The following is a 19,920-nucleotide window of genomic DNA, read 5'->3' on the forward strand; positions in this document are numbered from 1 at the left end:
GCTTCTGTCAGAACAGCGTGACCTCGGCAAAAAGTGCAAATGTAAGTACAGTGTGTTACTGAGCGAGGCGCAGGCAATCCGAGATGTTCAAGTCCTGACCATGAATTGGATTATAATAATGGCGATGCGTCTTGTCTTGCTGAAGTGAAATACCATTGTTGTTTTTAAAGTGCAACTGACAGTTTACAAGGTAATGTGGGAAAGATGCCACTTTTTTATGAACCAAAAAAAAACAGAAAGTATAATCATAATTAAAAAAAAGAATCATATTCTTTTACAGCTCATAGTTCAGTAGAACGTGTCCATAGCTAATGTGATGGAATGTAGTGCTCTTCAGGATTTTATTTTAATTGGACATTTAGTCACAGATCATTCCTCAGGGGGGGGGGGGGGGGGGGCATTATAGGAGACAACTGCTACCCTTTTTACACCGCCATAAATATACATCTGAGGTGATTTTGTCACTTGAATACTTCTCTCAAAAGACATGCTTGTGATGTTGGATCATTGTTTTCGTTTTGTGTGCAGCTGTTTTGGTGGTTTTGTGGAACTGTTAGGATTTCGATAGGCAGCATATGAAGAGAGATAATAATTGAGATATTTCTTTTTGCATTTAACGAAATTGTCCGCAGCACCACTAGCAGACATTATTTTGCTTATTTTTGTTAAAAACAAACATGTGAAAGAGTAATAATTCAATTTAGACATTTTTGTGTCATCGTTCGAAGGGGTCCAGTCTCAAATGTACAAACACGGATAATCACGACTCCTCGTTTACATAATTTAAAAGTCATTGAGCGGCCTCGCTGGCCACGGACGCATCTCAGTCAGTGTTTTTGCTCGACTCTTGGTCGCTCTGGTCGTCGGTGAAACACACGTCCACGTCACTGTCATTGTCGCTTTTTGGCTCCGCGTCCTCGAACAGGCCGCTCGCTTTCTCGTCCAGTTTCTTAACGGTCTGCCCCGGGTGCCTGGACTTGACGTGCCTCTCCAGGTCCCGCCTCCGCACCAGCACCTTCCCGCAAAAGTCGCACCTGTACGGCGTGTTCCCCTCCGCGTGGAGGCGGATGTGTTTGTTCAGGTTGCTGGGGTCGCCGAACGGCCGGAAGCACACTTTACACTTGAGCGGCTTGTAGCCGGTGTGAGTCCTCATGTGGATTTTAAGGCCGTACTTCCTCGAGTACAGCTTACCACAGTACAGGCACAGGTGTCCCTTTTTCGGTTTGGCAGAGCCGGCGTTGCTGGTGCTCCCGGCGGGCATCGAGTCCATCCTCGTCCGGTTCTTCTCCGCGGTGATCTCGGATAACTGCTGCGTGTGCATTGCGATCTCCCGGTCGATGTTGGTGATCGAGCCCAGGTCGTGGTTCAGCGAGGGTGCGCCAAAGTAGGACATGGACTCCGGGTACTTGAGGAGGTTGCTGAAGTGGAACTTGAGCGGGTAGTACGGCGAGCTGTACAGAAGCTCCCCGTTGTAGACTGTGAGGGGCATGAGTGGGATGTTACAGTCTCCGCCATACGCCTTGACACCGTCGAAGTGAGGCAGGGAAAAGCGCTCAAAGTGGAGTCCGGGGGGCATCTGGGGGTAGCGGGACTGGGACAGGCCGGAGTGCATCCGACTGTCCACGTGCTTGAAAGCCGAGGTCTCCTCCATGTGAGGCAGCAACGGGAACCCCCGAATTGTGTTCGTGCACGGCACCATTGGAGACGAGGAGTCCACGATTGCGGGTGCGCACTTGGGAGGGTGGCTCCCTCCTCCGTTTAGAGCCTCGCCCGCGTTGCGCATAGGCTTCAGGTTCCCGGTGAGCTTGCTGATTGCCAGGCCGCCCAGCTTCCCGTTTGCGTCCTCTCTGGTGGCCTCCGCGCCCGGGACCTTGGCGACGCCGGTGGGTTTGAAGGCCGAGCGCACGCCCGGGTGGAAGCCCATGCTGCTCAGCACTGACGATGTGGGGCCGAAGCCGAGGATGTGTCCTTGGTTTCGGGCTGAGGTGACGCTCATGTCGAGGGCCCTGTCCTGATCCTCGGCATTGCTTTTCTTCGACTGCCCCGCCTTGTGCGGGAATGGCGAGGAGGATACCGCCCGCCTGCCCGATTCTGAGATTGACGTGTTGCTGTGGCCGGTTCTCGGAGAGGTGGAGGTGTTGGGGATGTCTCCGGATTTCGGCGACCTGCTGAAGGTCTCTGTGCCTCTGGCCTGCTCGCTGGTCACAAACCCTCGCCCGTTACTCAGGGCACAGTGGAAGTGGACGTGAGCTTTGAGCGTGTTCGGGTACTTGAATATTCTCCAGCAGTACCAGCAGATGTAGCGCTCCTCACCTGTAGAGAAACAGGAAAGGAATTAATTATCAGATGGATGCGGGTCGTTAAGTGGCACAGCAGCGTGCAGCCAGATGATGCCGGTATTACGATTTACCACATGTCCCTGTGCGCCAAATGCAATGGATGTGCTTAAAATAAAAAAAGAACACTTCAGGCGACCTGTAGAGGAAAGACCTGTGAGTGCCTACATCAAGAAGTGACCCCCCCCCCTCCTCCGTCTTCCTCTCCTGTCTTCCTACAGTGCGTTGCAATTGAGGGATTGATTTAACACGGCAATGTAGCACCGATGTTTCCTTAAATGTGCCACTTTAAATAGTAACATCAACCAGTCACAGATTCACATCGCCGTTACATTTTAAAATCGAAATGTTAAGGATATTGGATGGTATCTGGTGTCTGAGATCCGGTGCCAAATGGCAACCGACACAGGCCATTTTAACGACCCTCCGCCCGAGTCGAGCACTCCGAGGTTAATATAGATGTAATGATTTTGTAATCCTCATACGGGCCATTGTTTATGATCGCCATCAAAAGAGCAAACGCCCAGCCCAATCTGGCGCTCAGGGACCGAGGCATTGAACGCGGCACTCTCCCTATCTGTGTGCTTTCCCGTGGAAGTGACAGCAGCTGTTGCTTGAAATCGCAAGTCTCCAGAAACAATGGCGCAGGCCCATCTGTTGAAGCCTAATAATGGGAGCGAGCGTATGTCCAGGAGCGCACTCGGTGTTGGGCCGGAGAATCATGGCAATATACACCCCATATAAAAGTTAGCATTCATTAGGCCACAATACCTTGACGCACCCACCTAATTTGCCGTGAAGCACTTGTTTTTTAATTTATGTGCTTTTGAATACATGAATATTAAGGACCTGATGACATTTGTTAACCTCCGATTCGCAACTGAATCACCAGCCCCTCTTTCTTCTTCCATGGTTGCCGAGTTGCCGGTTGCTTTTAGTTGTTTTTTTTTATTTGTATTCTTTTGAATTATGCTTCAAGTATCGTAATTATTTCATTACATATATTATTGTATGTCTCCAGGCGCATGTTTGATATAATTTAAAGCGTATTGTATTCTCATTTTATTACATTTATTAAATTAGTTACGAGGCCCTTCCCCATCCAAACAAAAGATGTAATCCAGAATTATCTTCAATTGATGGACTTCCCTGTAAAGTGTCTGTAGATAATAATCTTTTCCTTTTTTTGAAGGATTCGTTCCTTCCGAGCTGGTGTTAAACCGAGATTAACGACTAATCCCCAAGCGCAACAGCCACATTATCCTCACCAGCCCAAACAAACCGATTAAAAATGCAAACAGGCTGATGACAAAACCAAAGCTTTTTGTTTTATGACTTGTTAATATTCCTGCGATCAGATTTAGTTTTGCTCATCAATTTTGAATTATTAATATCCAGTTCCAAATCATATTCACATCTTATCTAATTTACATACATTGTAAACGAATTGATTTTTTAGAACCGTTTTAGAAAAGGATTTTTAATTTTTTTTAATTTACATTAATTTATAAACAATTGTGATATATTTTGGGGATTCCCCAACAATTCAATTCATAAATGACTGTCTGAAGTAAAAACAACAGCCAATTGATCTCCATCACTGAGCGATAAAGGAGGCACATCACGAGTATTGAAAGTCATTTAACATGTCGATGATGTGTCAGTGACCGCCCTCTCTGCAGATCTGACAACTTGGAATTATTACCAATTGTCTCACATTTTAAAATCGCACCGCCTTTGAGTCTGCGCGGTCGTCGTTTTCTTGTAATTCCAATCACTTTATTTTCAGATTGTATGGGCAGTCTGGCTGAACTCTTGTGTTTATTAGCAGTTGGATTTACCTTTCTCGTCGTGCGTGGGAGTGGCCGTCGTAGGGATGTCGTACCACTGGGCCAGAGCGTTGGAGTACCAAACACAGAGCTCCTCTCCTGCGGGTATTTCTCTCAGCACGCGGTAGAAAATCTTAAAACAGAATAAAGGCAAAGTTAACTGAGGTGAACGAATGTGTGTCTGTGGAAGTGGGGGGGGAGACGGGGGCTTTGGCCTCAATGTGTAACGTGAGGAGCATTTACCTGTCCTCCAGGTAAGTCCGACACTGCCTCCAAGTTTTGCTCTTGGCTGCTCCTGGCCGCGCGGATCAATCCGATCCAGTCCGGCACGGGACAGCCCGACTCATCCACGAAGTCCCCCCGCACCAAGCGGATCTGAATCAAGCAGACCAACGGTTTAGAATACGCACGAGACATTTGGACCGGATACACGGCGAGATGATGGGACACGTGACCACCGAGGCCCTTCGTCGTGTCCTCCGTTCACAGACAAAAAATGCAACGAATATCCAAAGTAGTAGTTCAAAAAAAATATTTTTTGGTTTGTTATTAAAGGTCAGCAGTTTTTATTTCCAAAACGAATTCATGCATTATAAACTATTTTTATATACTCTTTCCATTCGGGTCTTTTTTTGTATTATCCAGATGTTGTTGAACAACTTATCCTGCAGTTATTGTTTGTCAGTGTCTGTCTGAAGCGTTACCTGGAGGTGCTCCGCGCCACGCATGACCAACGAGCGCTTAATGCGTCTTTATCCGCTCTGCTGATAATTTACTAAAGAGAATGACACTCGGGCCTAATTGAGTTGATATGGGAAACGAATTTGAGGACTGTCAGAGCGTTTCTAAACTGTTCAAGGACATTAAAGATCGAAGCGTGACATTTGACACGGAGATTGCACCTGATGATCGCCGGCAGCCCGGGGCCACGCATTTAGACGCATCAATCACAACTGCTGACAGCTCAACAAAAACAGGGTGCGGTTGTAGACGGACCCAGAGTCGTAAATTGTTTACTTCTGTGCGCGTGCACAGAAAAATAACTGTTTGGAAGTTTGATTTTTCAGGATTGTTTTTCTTCTTGATTTTTGAGACTTCTTTCGACTTTTATTTCTGTAATTGTCTTGAAAAAATTTTAACCCACGGACACCGCCAAATTCTAGTAAATGGAAAAAAAAGCGTTTTGTTTCGTTCTACTTTTTACTTTTATTATTATCAGCAATTTTTTGTATAGCCCCAGGCTGTGGCTCCGGCCTCGATGGCATCTTTCTGTGGCCGGATTGCATTAAAATTAAACGGCTCATCGGGATAACGGGCTCGCCGGGCGGTGAAATGTGAGGCGGCTAAGGGCATGAAATCCCACACAGCGGACCCAGGTCACCCATTAGGCCGGTTAAGTAGAAGCACAGACTGACAAGTCGGCCGCTAATGGACCTCAATTATTTCCCAACTTGACAGGCCAAACCAATTAATAGGCGAAGGCCCGATGGAGTTTGACAGTGCAGCTTTGAAATCCAAATCCGTTCGTTTTTGATATCAAGATTATTTGTTTCGATATTAAAAAAGTAACTTTAAAGAATGAGAAATGCAATTTTCGAACGACACAATCGATTATAAATAAATGCGTGACATTGCATTTAAAACGAAAGCAATGCCAGCGTCCTCAGGTGCACCTGATAAAGCCGAAACGCATTTTAAAACCCAGAAGTGAAACAAGTAATGCAACGTGTACAGCGTAGAGGAGGTCTTTTTGTAGCTCACCTTCTTCTTGGGTCCAACTTCCTTGCGGTCCGACACGTACTTCCCGAGTTTGAAGACGCCCGGTACCGGTCCTATCCGCAGCCCGGCCGGGACGCTGCAGTCCGCTAACACACTGACGGTGGTGGACGCCCGGGTGGCTTGCATGGTGTGGGGTGAGATCAGAACCATGAAGACTGATGGAGACCGAATGGGAGAGTGCAAGGGAGGAGGAAGAAAAAGAGGAGGAGGAGGAGGTAGAGATGATGAGGACCGGCCGATCTCCGCCCTCCAAGTGATGCGTTTGCGTTATGCTCTCGGCTTTTCTAGTGGTGGTGCAGGCAAGGTAGCCCCCCCCCCCCCCCCCGCCCCCACAATAACCCCCCGCAGCCTCCACCCCTCCTGGAGTGATGCTGTGCTAGGTCCTGAGTTTGAAACAGCAAGCCGGAGTGTGTGTGTCTGCGTGTGTGCGTGCGCGTGTTCGAATGAGTGAGTGTGAGAGAGTTGGGCTCTTCAGCAGCTGTGAGGAGAGGGGAAAACGGGACGGCCTGGTCACATGGAGACTTTCCCTCACCCCGCGCGCATAATGAATTGCTCCAAAACGGTCAAGAGACACAAAGGGCCAGGCGACCTTCCCATCCCCAAAATCCAATTTGTCAAGAGCAGAGAAAAGAGGGAGCCGAATCAAAGGTCCGGAGCGACCATTAATCCTCAGCATGTGGCTTTGTCCGGCAGACAGTTCCGATATTTTAACTGACAAATCCACTGTATAATTTATCCATAAATCCTCACCCTTTTCCATTCTCCTCTTTCAGGCCAGGTTTTGGAAATCAATGGCTACTTTAAATCTACTTGGCTGGCTTTCTTTGAGGTTTTATCCACTTCAAAGCGCTTTATTCTCCCTCCTCCTTTGTTGCCGTAGTTTAACAAAAGCGCAGGAAAGTTTAGAGGACTTGTTAACTTCTATTGACTCTCGGCGTGTGCCGGGTGGAGATCAGGCAGGTACTGAAAAGGAACCAGCAGAAGGAAGAGAGGGAAGAGAGGGAGAGGGGGAAAAAACAACGACCATCCCCATCTTCCCAACGCTCACACTTGTGGTTTTCTTCTCTTCTCTTCCTCATTCAACACGTATATTCTGCAAGGGACATAACATAAATACTAATAATACACCGAATAATTACACAAATCATCTTTGGGGGTAGTAATGACGTTATTTCTATCCCTTGAATGGTTACTAAATTCAGTTATTTTAAATTATTAATAATTCATTAATTGTTGCTTAGTCAAAATTCACATTATTAGAAATTATTTTACCATGAATATCGTGTAAATATGAAGCACGCATTTGAAGGGAATCTGGCATTTCTGAAATTTAAATGTTTCAATCTTTAGTTTATTTTCAAATCTAGTAAATTTCAGACTCAATTATTGTGAGAAAATAAATTCAAGTGTTTCACAATTTGTTTGATTGATTGAATCGGGTTGATTGATATTTTGACAATTATTTTAAAATGGAGCTTGCATTTGCGAGATTACAAGGCTTTGATCAAATATAATTTTTCTCACACTATTTGTTTTTTTAATGTTTTGTGTCATTTAATGGATAAATGCTACATTTTAAAGTTTATCCAAAGCTATAATGATCTAAAAAATCAAATAATTTGAAAAATTGCTTATTACGTCGAGACACAAACAAGAAATGTCATAATTGTGATGGACCACCAACTCAATCGTATTCGCACTTTATCGGGTCACATGACTCCATGGCCAATATCATCTTAAAAGCCTGAGATGACTTACTCCGCTTGGTTGCTCTCCTATTATTGGATGTATTATGATTGGCGAGAACACGTGGCTCTGTGCAGCAGGTTGTCTCAACTTCTTGGAGCCTTTTGAAGGCTGGTGACGAGTCTGAGAGAAGAAGAACACAGGAACCTGGAGGAGGGCGATCAATTCAGACCGTGAACACTTTGACCTCTGACCTGTCCTCTTTAGACAAGTAGCCTATTCTTATATATCTTTAATATATGACTCTTTAGAACAAATACAATACAATCAAATAAAATATTAAAATGGTCAAAAGCCATATTGGATAAGAATGACTGAACAACTCCTGTTCATCCTCAAAAGAGCAAGCCAGCAACAAACAACATCGACGAGGTATCCCAGCTGAGATTAAATCCATGTATGAATTCATTTCAGTTGGAACTCAATCTGTTCAGAAATAGAAATGCTATAAACTAATAGACATGAATATGCCACTCTCTCTCTCTCTCTCTCTCTCTCTCCCCAGGTCTCCCCCTCTCCTTCTCCTCCCCGCGCTCCTCTAGTCAGCCAAAGAGCCTGAACGACACGCGAACAATCTCATCAATGGGTGCAATGTTTGCGCCTGGCTGTGCCGAGGGGGGTTATTTATTAACGCCTCGCCATTTGCTGCTGGTTCCCAGCCACCCCATGCACTGTTTTTTTTTTTAAAAGCCCTGCACTTCTACGTGGTGAAATGAGTTATTCTAAGAGGAGAGAAATATGAGAAGACTTTCCCTTTCTGTTTGAGGGGAATCTACCCGCTTCACCATGCGCTCTGGCGCGCTGAAAAGCGGTCAAAAGGCTCAATGTTGGAGGGAGAACAGCTTTGGAGGCAAAAGGGGATGGACAATGAAATGCAGTTAAATGGTTTGACGGACGGTATTGTTCCTCCTGCTTTATTTTTTTAAAGGAATAAAAGAAAAAAAAGGAAAAGACACATTAATTACATGGTTTGATCTTTATTCCGGGGACAATATCACAGAGCAAATCGACAGCATTCCGCCAGTGCGCATCTCTTAAATCAAACTCCGCGTCCCTTTAATACACGTAAATAACCACCGGAGAAGAATCGGAGTCGCAAGACGTTTTTATGGGCGGCTCTGCCTCGCACTTGGCAGCCTTTTTGTGTGTGTGTGTTGGGCGGGGAGGGGGGTGGGGGGCGGTATTCTAACTGTCTAAACGGTATGGCTCTGATTTAACTGGTTGGTCATTAATGAGCCATGAATATAGAGGAACAACCTGTCTGCAAAGCAACGCGGTTAGTACATCGAGCAATGCCCCACCAGGGATCTGCATTATACTCCACGATATACTTCATGGGTGCCAAAGGTTCACCACCACCTCTCCTCAACTGGTTTCAATGGCCTACCGTCTAAGACCCCTCCGAGCTTGGGAGAAAACACATTTTTTATGTCGACCCATAAACTTTTGGGGGTTCTTTTCAGAGGAGCCCAATCATTGTTCCACTAGCGAAGTGGCCTATTTCTCACAGACTCGTCTTGGGAATGACTCCGTGTTTGTCTAAATCTATCTTCTATCTACACATGTAAGCAAACACCTTCGGCTCCTCTCACATTTGTTTGGTCACACGTCTTATAGCCTAATTACAAACAATGAATAAGACAACTTAAATCCTCGTGCTTTTGGTTCTCCGGGACAGGTTGAACTCTCTCTTCACAGGAATCAGAACGTTTCATTATTCCTTTCGGATCTCACTCAAAGAGAAATGGCTTTTGGACAGTCCTGCCTTACACCTCGCCTTTTACTTTTCTTTCTTTCTTTTCTTTCTTTACAGCCACTATGTTTAATGTGTTCTACTTTCTGAGAAACCTGGGGAAAGATACAAGCTGCGCCAGAGGCAGACCAGCTGCCTTGATGCGGGTGGGACATTAGCGACGCGTTTGAATAGTAATTATGCTTGTATGGGACTCCCACCAGATGACATGATTGGGATTTTAACCCAGACTAATATTCAAAATCGCATTAGAGAGGAGCCGAATAAACGGCACCTGATTCAACGCTGTTCATGCGTGATTTCATTCAAAATGCCTTCTCCCCTTTTTCCTCCCACCGAAGTGGGCTGCACCGTTTCGGTATTCAAAGTCTCTACAAAGTTTTTTCTTTTTCTTTTTCAGACCACATTTCTCTGACTTAAAGTCACTTTGTCTCGCATGAGGAGACGCGGATAAAAGCGTGTGAAGTTTGCGTGAATTGATATGTTTCGGTGTACCTTATAAATTCATACCTTTTCTCACTCGAGCGCCTCGGAAAGAAAGTGTCACTCAGGCCAATTCTCTCTGCTGTCCGACGCATTTAGCAGGAGATCTATTTGAGAAGTTCATTCCTAGGCAAATGTATGCAGGCGCGGCTCTGCGTGAATAGAGCAGCGTGTCAGCCGACCCTAATTGGGATTTAGCCACCCAAAGCACACGCACAAAGTGATGGAAAATCGTCGGTTTCAAAGAAAGTCACAACTTTTGCCCTTCTTGGTGAATACAAGGAGTCCTCTGCCTCAGCTCCGACTAAAACAGCATTTTCTTATTCGGATGGAGGTTAGTGACCCAACTGGCCGTGCGGCGTGTTTCTGCAAACTAAACGTGGGAGAAAAACATCTATGATGGCAAAGAGCATGTTTAAAGTCACGTAACCTTGACTGGCCTGTATGTTTGAACGAGGCCAGATGTTTTAGCCAAAGTCATGGTTATTACATGAACAGATATTTGAATTATTCTGTTGTATTGTTCCCTAATCCTCAGTGAAAATGTGTTATGTTTATTATGCATTAATCAGTCATACAACACACATGGTAATATCCATGATAATAATACTATACGTTTGAATTATTATAGCAATGATGATGAGGAAAATACAACAATTATGATAATAATGACAATAATGAGTTGTGTTTAATTTTGCCAATTATGAATCTAAAAAACAATTCACATTTTTGTATTGAAAATGTTAGGGAATTCTTTTCGACAAACAGTTTGAATCTATTATTTATTTGAACGATTAGACAACACTCGTCTCTGCCAGTGCGTCCGTTTTTCCTCCGTGTGGAGGAAGCACCATGGAGAGCTCCGCTTACACACGCACAGTTTCCTCCTCCCCTAATTATATTGATGATACATTCCTTCCCATAATATTGACATGGAGTGCATTTATCTCCCTGAACTTGAGCCTAAAAGCCCCCCTGATCGTTCGGGTTGGATGCACATTATTCATTTGCGGTAACAAAATCTAATCTAATGATATGACCGTCTCGTGGCTGCTCATTATATCTCCGATTGACAGTTCTAGGCTCAAACTAATTGTCTCCCGCGTGTTCGGGTGGGATGAGCTTGTGGAAACGATGTGCGAGAGAAGTATTGATTGCTTCAACATGAAGTCAGTGTATAATTGTTGTAAAAATGATTTAATTAAATAATACAGTATTATATACAGCAGATATAAGATGGGCGTGTTGGCTCCAAATAATACAGGTAATTCTTTGTTTTTATTTTAACTGGATGGTGATATATTTGTCATCGAAAAGTTTGAAATAGAAATAACTGCTTTTGTTAATACCTCCGTTTTTATTATTGTGTAATTTCTTTTTAGCATTATTCTCGAGTGGGAAATGTTTTTCTTTCCGTGAAAAAATTCTCAGCTATTCAAGCGTCTATCCACCCTGCTAAATTTAGTATCATCATATCAATATTTTCATTTCAATTATTGTGATCATTTTGATGTTGTTTTGACTATTGTAGAAACATTTCACTGTCAAATAATGTAATGTTTTGGCTTGCAGCTTGCATTATTATAATAATGGTATATAGCAATGTTCCCATCTAAATACTCATCTTTTGTTGAAGTTTCTCTCAGAGGTTTGGTGTGTTGCATGTCTCCGCTCCAAACCCCCTGAGCAGGACACTGACTGTGTTTGGCATCTGCTGGCCAGATCCAATCGCTCCCAATCAGCAGCAGGAGGAAAAGGTGTGGATGTGGATGGAATGAGGACAGGAAACGGCTGTGTGCCGTCACTCTGCTGCAGGACAGAATTTGACTGACAGATTCCAGAGCCCTCTAGAAGGTGTCAGGGCGCCCCTCTTGGCCCTCAGGTTATTTTGCCTTTCTCTCAGTTTTGCGGTTGCCTCGTACTACTTTCTTCCCCTTTTCCACTTTTTGTCCTTCCAAGCCCAAACTATCAAAGTAAAATCTCTCTCAGTCAAGCAAATGAATATAGTATGGAAAATACCCTTTGTCCTCGTATAAAAACAATGAAAAAGACAGCGTGATTGAATGCTGATAGCTTTATTTGCTGCAAGTTGAAAAAAAGGGGGGGGGGGGGGTTGTGTTACTAGTGAGGCATATTTAACCCCATGAGGTGAATGTTTCACTCTCTGGCAAAGGGTAATTCATGGTGCTCTTGTCCAGGGCAAAGGGCGAAGGTCAGTGCCCAGACATGGGCTGCGGTCAGTGCAAAGCTCAGAGGGGCGGTGAGGTTTAAGGGCGAGGGGAGGTCAATTAGTAATTCATGCTGCTCATTCGTCGTCGGAGTCGTCGGCTGCACCAGTAATGATGTAGGTCTGTTCTTGGTGGTCCATCTCCAGCACCTGATCCTCATTTTTAACTGTTCTGCAGGGGAGGACATAAAATGCATAAGACTCAAGTATAGAGAAGTCTTTTGTACCTGGAAGTGGCCGTATGTGGTTTTGGCAGATTTAAACACTTAAAGAATGATATCTTTAACGTTCACTGTTGCGATCCGAACAAGGTAACGACTATAAAGATAAAAAACATGTGTGATGGTACCTTTACCTAATGAGTACCGTCCTCCTCTCCGTCAGCTCAACGGCTTGCTCTGCGTAAGGCTCATTGTTGCCGTCATATCCATCGGACCCTCCAGTGTCACCCATTCCTCCACGAATCGTCCCCATTCCACCGATGCCTGACAGAGCAACACCTCCCCCCACACCCTCAGTTCCTCCATTGCCTCCGATTCCGCCACCCATCCCGTTAGCACCCAATCCATGATCTTTACCTGCTTCTCTATCTATGCCTCTGCCAATCCCATCATCCGTCGCTCTACCAAGACCACTGCCCAAACCCCCAGGACCGGTGCCCACACCTCCAGCCCCATAGCCAGACCCCCCAATGCCATCCCCAGAGCCATCACCATTCATTTCTTTAGCCCCCTCGCCTCCCCTGCCTTGACCAGTACCCCCAGCCCCAGCACCAACTCGTACACCCCCACCCCGAGCTCCCAATCCATGAAGGCCACCCATATCCGCCCCTCCTGCCCCACCAGGACCCATTTTGTCATCCGAACCACCAGCACCAGCCATTCCTCCAGCCCCAGTGCCTTGAGCCGCGCCGATGCCCCCTGCACCCATTCCCCCTGCACCGATGCCCCCTGCACCGGTACCCCCTGCACCCATTCCCCCTGCACCGATGCCCCCTGCACCGGTGCCCCCTGCACCCATTCCCCCTGCACCGATGCCCCCTGCACCCATTGCTACTCCACTCCCCATGCCTTCAACCCCTCCGCCACTTCCTCCCATCATACCACCCATTCCACTAACACCACCCGTGCCTCCTCCACCTCCAGTGAAGCTCATCCCGCCACCAATGGCACCCATTCTACAGCTAGTAAGGGACAGGGTTTGCATCATGCCAGAGAGCCGCAGATCCTCTCCTTCAACAAGTTTCCTGTAACAAAAAACATTATTTGAAAAGGACAAAACCTTTGATCATATTTATTCACAAAAATGTCATGGCACTAAATAAATTATAAGGCTATGTCTTTCACCTGTATGTTGTTATCTCAATCTCCAGAGACATCTTGACATTCAGAAGGTCCTGGTACTCGCGCAGGTGCAGTGCAATTTTCCCCTTCGTGGATTTTAGCTCAAGCTGCAGGGCCTCAATCCGAGCCTATTAAGTCAATGGAGACCACGTTATTTCTGTTAACAATGAATTACTGTGGTGGCTTTGTGCCTACATACACAAAAAGAAGCAGCATTCTGGGACTATATGAGTCAATATTTACATGCAGGTCTTCTACTTCCTTCTTGTACTTCTCCTGTGCCTCTCGGATCTGGGCCTCAAGAGCTTCATTTTTGCTCCTCAGTGCATCCAAGTCACGGTTTTTGCTTTGAATCTGGAGATATTTTTATGATTACAGTAATTTAATTATTGTATGTCAATCACGCCTGATTAATTCATCTTTACTTTGGATACTCACATCCTTTTTGGCACCTGCAATTTCATTTCTAATGCTTCGCACCGTATCCACGTGCCTTGACGTCTTACTGGTTAGATCTTCAAACTTGTTTTTATACCATGCATCCATCTCCTAAAAATCAAACGTGAACAATTCACATTCATTTGAATTTTAAAAAAACTTGACCTCAGACCGTGCTGATGCATTTATATTACCTGGAGATTTTTGGCTGCGATGTCATCGTACTGCGTTTGGATTTGTTTCAAAGCAGCAGCCAGGTCAGGCAGGGCGAACGCACTCTGAGCTGATGCGTGAGCTGAGTAAATCTGTTTCATGAGCTCCTCAATTTCCTGGGAAAAAGTCAATTGTTAGCAATCTTAAAAAAATGGAAGGCAGACCAGATACTTGCTTTTGAAATGAAGATAGCATCTACCTGTTGATGGACCCGTTTTAAGAACTCAATTTCCACTTCCATCTGCTCCAGCTTCTTCTCCAATGCAATGCGTGAGTAGGTGGCTTTGTCAACATCCTGACGAACACACATCATGTTATTATGTGGGTTCAGAAGTGTAAATTAATTCAATGGCAAAAGGGATATTGGCCAATTATTTGTAACATACTGGACGGAAGGTTTCAATGTCTAACTCAGCTTTCCTCCTCAGCTCCACTGCCTCCTCGTATTTGATTTTGATGGCCTCCAGTTGACCAGCTGTGGACTCCTTAGCCACCAAGGAAATGTTCTGAAATCCAAGAAACCATAATTAGTGTCATCATGTATTAGATTTGAAGGTGTGTGAGTGCGTGCAAAGTTTAGATCAGCCACATTTGCATTTTAAATCTGTAATTCATTCCTGTGTGTGTGTGTGTGTGTGTGTCTTAAGATTCACAATCAAGGTATCTCATCTGTGCATAAAACATTGCTGAAGACAGCTGTACTACATGACACCTTAACGCGCCCCGAGGCACCTCTTCATTTGCCTGCCAGAAATAAGCCTGTTACCAGGTAAGGAACCTTGAAAACACCAAGTTGACGTCTTGTGTCGTTGCTTGGATGGATCCAGCTACAGCTCAGTGAGGTGTAAACCTCGCCGGGGAACAAAAGTATTCAGTCCTCACGCTCTGCTGAGCGCCTGAAATATAAAAGGAGGATTATAGGCCTGGAGAATTCTGTCTCACCCGCTGAACTCTCATCTGGTCGGCAATCTTTTTGAGCTCCCTCAGCTGCTCCTCGTACAAGAGGCGCAGACCTGATGGACTCTCAAAGCGGTTCTGGTAGGCCTCGATCTCCGCCTCCAGAAGCTTGTTCTGCTGCTCGAGTGAGCGAACCTGTGAGGACAAAGAAACAACTCCTCTGTGATTACAAGTGTGTCTGAACCAGACACCACAATATGTTCCCGCATGTGTACTCAAAGAGGTGAGAGTAATATGCACCCATTTCTCAACGAAAGGCATTGTTACCCAAGCTAAATACCCCAAGCTGATAAAGATGAGTCCAATGTGGTTAGTTTGAGGGCTTTTTTTACCTTGTCAATGTATACAGCCAGTCGGTCATTGAGGACGACCATCTCCTGTCTTTCAGTTGTGCGGGTGTTGAGGAATTCTTGATTTTCGGCTGAAGCCACATCCAGATCTATAGGAAGTTCTCCACTTGGCCCCACACAGACCAAGGCTCCAGCACTCGCCCTGAAAGGTTGCGCGTGGGCCAAAGAGACATTTGAGGTACAGGGATGGATGGCATTTCATTAGGAAAAAGTTTCATATTTTTTTTAGAACGACAAATGATCTCAGACAGCCCAAAAGACCCTAAATCTGTCCGTCTGAATAGGCACGGTGGCTGACAGAGCTTACCCTGCGCCTGCCATGCGGGGCCTTCGTGCAGCCGAGGTAGTCCTCCGGCCCGCTGACTCCGCGCGCATGCCGCCGCCTCCGGCTTGGCAGCAGTAACCGGCGGAGGCATGACGGGTGTCTCTCCTGGCGGGGGACGGGCTGGTCACCCTGACCTGGTAGGATGAGCTGCTGCTGTCCTCGAAGTGTCGGCGGTAGGACGAGATCCTATCTGGGCTGCGGCTCATGATGGCGGCAGCAACCGCGTTTCTTCTGGCTTTTCTGATGGAAGGTGAAGGAAATACTCAAGCAGGGCCACTCGGTGGTTTGCTGCACTTCACTTCACTGCTTCACTGCTCCACCAAGTTAGCACTACCCTGATTGTCACCTCAGTCGCTGTTTTATACAGCCCGTTGCCCGTCATACCCCCCCAGCGGTTAAAGAGATCCCAGTTCATGAGCCCACACCTGTGGAATGTCGTACCTCTACGCCAAATCAGGCTTGACCCGCCACTCAGATATCTGCCAGCAGCCTGTGAGGAGCAGAGCGGGGCTGTTATAGTAGCTTACGGCATCACCCATTAGTCTTTCTGGAAAACACCGACTCCAATTGTGTATTAGTCTCCCTTTCATCAGAACCACAATGGGTTTTGCTTGGATTATTGTACATCCACCACTTCGTTGTGCATTGCAGCACTAGGAGGCAGACAGGCAAGCAGGGCCTGCAAGCAGTAGGTGCAGCACTGACGTGATCTGCTCTGATGGGACGAGGGACTTTAATTGAATGCTGAGCCGAAGCTGGAGGGGGACCTGATGAGGCTGCGACTGCAGAGGAACAAAGAGCCCCAGCAGGATTTGACATAAATGAGCACTTATTTTTCTGATGCGTTTTCAACATATTAAAACCGCAGTAATCAGGGAAAAAAGGAAAATGAAATTAACTGCTGCGCTAAGGGGGACTAAGGAGGGGGTACGGTCTGGAGTTCATGCTTGACATGGCACAGTGATATGAGGGGAGAAAACAGTGCGTCCGTCCCATGGAACACTTCTTTATTGACACCTTCAGGGTCACTTGGTCTGGGGTCAGTACACACTGCACTGTGCTTAATATATACTGTAAACATTAAATACCAGCAACTATAACCCTCATAGAAAACCCAACACTAAAGTTACACGCACACACATCTTTCAGCTGAGACCTTGCAGCAGCGTGGGACTTTTTGGGGAACGGTGGAACCGGTGACGTAAAACGATCCACCGTCGGAGGAACAGCCCTCTTCATGTGCCGACCAAATAGCATCCCTCATCGTTGTGGTATCTTCTATTACATTTGGCCTATTTACAGTAACAATTAAATACGAAGCTGTCCAATCATCTTTGCTCGCTTGCAGTAACACCCGTGAGCCAGATTATTTACTCATGCATCTTTGAGGTCAGTTCCCCCAGTGACCACGATTCAGCAACAACAAAACTGCCTCTAAATTTAGTGAGGCACAGACGCCGAATGAAGTAATCACGGGAATGTCATAAGTGTGACCTGTGTGGACTACAGCCCAAGCAGTGAAAGGGTAACAGCGAACAAGGTCCATGGCAGAGGCCTATAAACTAGTTGAGGGGTTCTGAAGACATGTATTACTGTAGATGACAAAAGAAGATGTAAATGTTACCTAGAGGGTGGGTGTCAAATTCCTAGTGAGACCTAGTGGTTATTAGACACAGCCCTTCAATGCCGTCCCAGCAGCTGTCACCTCAGCAGCCATCCCAATGTGCATACCTCAAGTTATTCAAATTACAGTTGTTTTAAAAGAATTTAAGGAGATAATGATTACAGAACACAAATTAGACATGGCGGTTTATCAAAACTATAATTGTATTTATTGAATGATGTATGCAACAACTACAGATGCATGAGCGTCAAATAGAGATTGGTACAGGACCACTTCCTTTTCATTCACCATCATTGTATAGAGAATTAAAATAATCAGAGGTTACCAGTTGTAAATAGTTTATAAATAGTTTTATAATTAAATTACAAGTAGTATCACAATGTATGTTTAGCAGCAGAGATGTGCTGGTTGATATGTCCTGAGCCCTCTGGTTTCACTTTTGGGGATTCACAGATGAGGAAAGAAATAAAGGAGTAAATTATTTTACAACCCCTTTTCAAGAAGCCTTGTGACCAGAGCATGCACCCTGCTCGCCAGTCTGATCTCTGTTGGATTCTTTTTTCTCCTGTTTCAACATCCCTGGATCACTTTTGCTGTTCATTCTTCTCCCAGTCTTGCCATCCACCAAGGTAATTATGAACACTAAAACACAAGTAAGAGGACACAAAGTCAAGGGAATGTTAAAAACATGGTGCAAAAGAAAATCCTAGTTTTCGTTAAAATACCACAATATTTGCACTTGAAATATATAAATACATTCCCTAGTGTATTGTATAGAGATGTATATGGGAGGTGGGAGAATTCAATTGTGTGTGTGAGGGGTCTAGAGCGTGTGTGTAGATGTATTTATTCATGCATCAATCCATTTTATCTATATATACATATATATCTATAGATGAAGGACATACATACAACCCTGAGATATCAAAGTGTCACTCTAGCTTTTGCTCCACTCGGGGTAAAAGCTTTTTACAATGAACAATAACAAGAGATCTTAGTCAACTCTCCCTAAAGGTGAGTAGTTCAATAATTTGGACTTGACAATGAGGAAAGAAGCGACGATTGTGACGGATATGTGCCGAGGGGACACGTCTCACTCTTTGTATCCCAACGAGACGGCTGTGTCCAGGGCTTTCTGGCTCCTGACCCCTGCCAGACAGGTGAACACAACGTTATCCGTCTGCTGGGGCATCCCACCCCCGTACTTTTCATGGAACTCTTCGGGAGCCAGTTGGAGGGCAGTGTTCACCTGTCCCACTGCAAAGTCAAATAAGCACAGGTCAGTTGCAGCGAGTAGAACTTGACATGTGTGCTGTTAGATAAAAACAAAACGATACCTTATTTGTCGATGACCTTCACATAACATCAACTATTCGGATACTACATTCATATATTGGTCTAACAGGGGGGCAGGTTCATTTGTGCAAAGGTAAAACAACACTCACGGGGAACGTTGATGGACCCGGGGATGAGGCCGTACTCCCGGAGCTCCCACGGCTCGCGGACGTCTATGACCACGGCTTCGCGCCCCGCCAGGAGCCGCTTCAGCTGCTCATAACTCACACTCGTGCTCGATGGCGCAGCACTGAACCGACGGAGCTGCTGCTCTGCGGCTGAAAGCGGAGACACACACACACACAATGTGGACAATTTCCAAAACACGAGAGTGCGTCAAGAGCCGCCCGGCTGACATTCACACGGACACTGACAAAAAGCTCACCTTTACAACAGCGGTTAGCGATGACAAGGCTGGACGCGCAGGTTCGTCCTGGGGCGGAAGGTCCCGGCAGGACGGTACTGTTCCATAACAGCCGCGGAGCGAGCCCAGCAAACCTCACACACCTTCGGAGAGCCATGCGGCTAGTCACACCCTATGTTACACTGTAGAAGTCCTTGTATAAACCCGTAAGTACGAAATGATACTTGGTGCGACAACTAATGTAAGTAGAAAAACTTTGACCCGGATCCCACCAACCCCGAACCCTGGCAAAATGTATATGCGCATGCGCGTAAGTATGGTGCGCTAGAAGGACAAACTACTGCCTCCTGTGCAATAACAAGTCTTTAACCACATATTTTAAAGGTTGAGTCATTATCAATACAATAAAATCATCTGAAATAGATATCACTCATGAACCAACAAAATATTAAATGCATAGTATTTGATGCATTCAATCTCATGGCAGTGATGACATCAATCCACATCTGGCCAGTCATTTATAAGGCAGAGGGGCCTTGGGCTTCTACTTCAGCTCTCCTAAACGCTAAAATAAATCATACTAAAATATGTTGGCTACATCACTTGTAAGGATTAGGTTTGATAATTATGTGTGATGAATTCACTACAAAAAATAAAGACTTGAGGCCATGTGTCATACAGTTAGTCAGTTTGCATTCATAGTAGGACACAGGAGTGCATAGTCATTTGTTTACTACCTTTCCAGATATTTGATATCTTTAAATAAAAGATAACAACTAACCGTTAGGTATTCCATGTGTTACCTAACGTTACAAAGC

The 19,920-nt window shown here is 45.5% G+C and overlaps 3 protein-coding genes across 5 annotated transcripts; all 3 read right to left on the reverse strand.

Annotated features, from left to right (window-relative positions):
- Nucleotides 1-385: 385 nt before the first annotated feature.
- On the reverse strand, nucleotides 386-6,183 carry prdm13 (PR domain containing 13). The gene is made up of 4 exons (XM_037454335.2): nucleotides 5,927-6,183; nucleotides 4,409-4,540; nucleotides 4,178-4,298; nucleotides 386-2,313 (listed from the first exon to the last, which is right to left on the reverse strand). Exons 1-4 carry the CDS (start codon nucleotides 6,092-6,094, stop codon nucleotides 824-826), a joined length of 1,911 nt encoding a protein of 636 aa, XP_037310232.2. The 5' UTR covers nucleotides 6,095-6,183; the 3' UTR covers nucleotides 386-823.
- A 5,852-nt stretch (nucleotides 6,184-12,035) lies between these two features.
- Nucleotides 12,036-16,466, reverse strand: zgc:172323 (uncharacterized protein LOC564165 homolog). Of its 3 annotated transcripts, none has more exons than XM_062565681.1 (11): nucleotides 15,762-16,466; nucleotides 15,437-15,596; nucleotides 15,090-15,239; nucleotides 14,534-14,653; nucleotides 14,347-14,442; nucleotides 14,129-14,263; nucleotides 13,935-14,045; nucleotides 13,740-13,850; nucleotides 13,500-13,624; nucleotides 12,509-13,399; nucleotides 12,036-12,320 (listed from the first exon to the last, which is right to left on the reverse strand). In XM_062565681.1, the coding sequence occupies exons 1-11, from the start codon at nucleotides 15,983-15,985 to the stop codon at nucleotides 12,317-12,319; spliced, it is 2,127 nt and encodes a 708-aa protein (XP_062421665.1). In that variant the 5' UTR covers nucleotides 15,986-16,466; the 3' UTR covers nucleotides 12,036-12,316. The 3 variants fall into 3 exon arrangements, with proteins under 3 accessions (XP_062421665.1, XP_037310842.2, XP_062421666.1); XM_037454945.2 differs by having other exon boundaries at nucleotides 12,036-12,325; nucleotides 15,762-16,421; XM_062565682.1 differs by having other exon boundaries at nucleotides 12,231-12,325; nucleotides 12,503-13,399.
- Nucleotides 16,467-17,600: 1,134 nt separating this feature from the next.
- Nucleotides 17,601-19,401, reverse strand: tstd3 (thiosulfate sulfurtransferase like domain containing 3). The gene is made up of 4 exons (XM_037454946.2): nucleotides 19,124-19,401; nucleotides 18,849-19,016; nucleotides 18,501-18,660; nucleotides 17,601-18,045 (listed from the first exon to the last, which is right to left on the reverse strand). The coding sequence occupies exons 1-4, from the start codon at nucleotides 19,257-19,259 to the stop codon at nucleotides 17,988-17,990; spliced, it is 522 nt and encodes a 173-aa protein (XP_037310843.1). The 5' UTR covers nucleotides 19,260-19,401; the 3' UTR covers nucleotides 17,601-17,987.
- Nucleotides 19,402-19,920: the final 519 nt, after the last annotated feature.

This window comes from Pungitius pungitius, chromosome 11 (assembly GCF_949316345.1).
Source record: "Pungitius pungitius chromosome 11, fPunPun2.1, whole genome shotgun sequence".
Classification (NCBI taxonomy): Eukaryota; Metazoa; Chordata; class Actinopteri; order Perciformes; family Gasterosteidae; genus Pungitius; species Pungitius pungitius.

Excerpts from the sequence above, each read along its gene's own strand:
- prdm13 (XM_037454335.2), bottom strand. The coding sequence starts at position 6,094 with ATGGTTCTGATCTCACCCCACACCATGCAAGCCACCCGGGCGTCCACC. Across the intron at positions 4,541-5,926 it reads AAGTTGGACCCAAGAAGAAG|ATCCGCTTGGTGCGGGGGGA; the intron begins GTGAGCTACAAA and ends TGCTTGATTCAG. Across the intron at positions 2,314-4,177 it reads TCCCACGCACGACGAGAAAG|GTGAGGAGCGCTACATCTGC; the intron begins GTAAATCCAACT and ends GTTTCTCTACAG.
- zgc:172323 (XM_037454945.2), bottom strand. The coding sequence starts at position 15,985 with ATGAGCCGCAGCCCAGATAGGATCTCGTCCTACCGCCGACACTTCGAG. Across the intron at positions 14,654-15,089 it reads ACCAGATGAGAGTTCAGCGG|AACATTTCCTTGGTGGCTAA; the intron begins GTGAGACAGAAT and ends CTTGGATTTCAG. Across the intron at positions 14,264-14,346 it reads TAAAACGGGTCCATCAACAG|GAAATTGAGGAGCTCATGAA; the intron begins GTAGATGCTATC and ends ACTTTTTCCCAG.
- tstd3 (XM_037454946.2), bottom strand. The coding sequence starts at position 19,259 with ATGGCTCTCCGAAGGTGTGTGAGGTTTGCTGGGCTCGCTCCGCGGCTG. Across the intron at positions 19,017-19,123 it reads CGCTAACCGCTGTTGTAAAG|CCGCAGAGCAGCAGCTCCGT; the intron begins GTGAGCTTTTTG and ends CTCCGCTTTCAG. Across the intron at positions 18,046-18,500 it reads GTCTCGTTGGGATACAAAGA|TGTTCATAATTACCTTGGTG; the intron begins GTGAGACGTGTC and ends CTTGTGTTTTAG.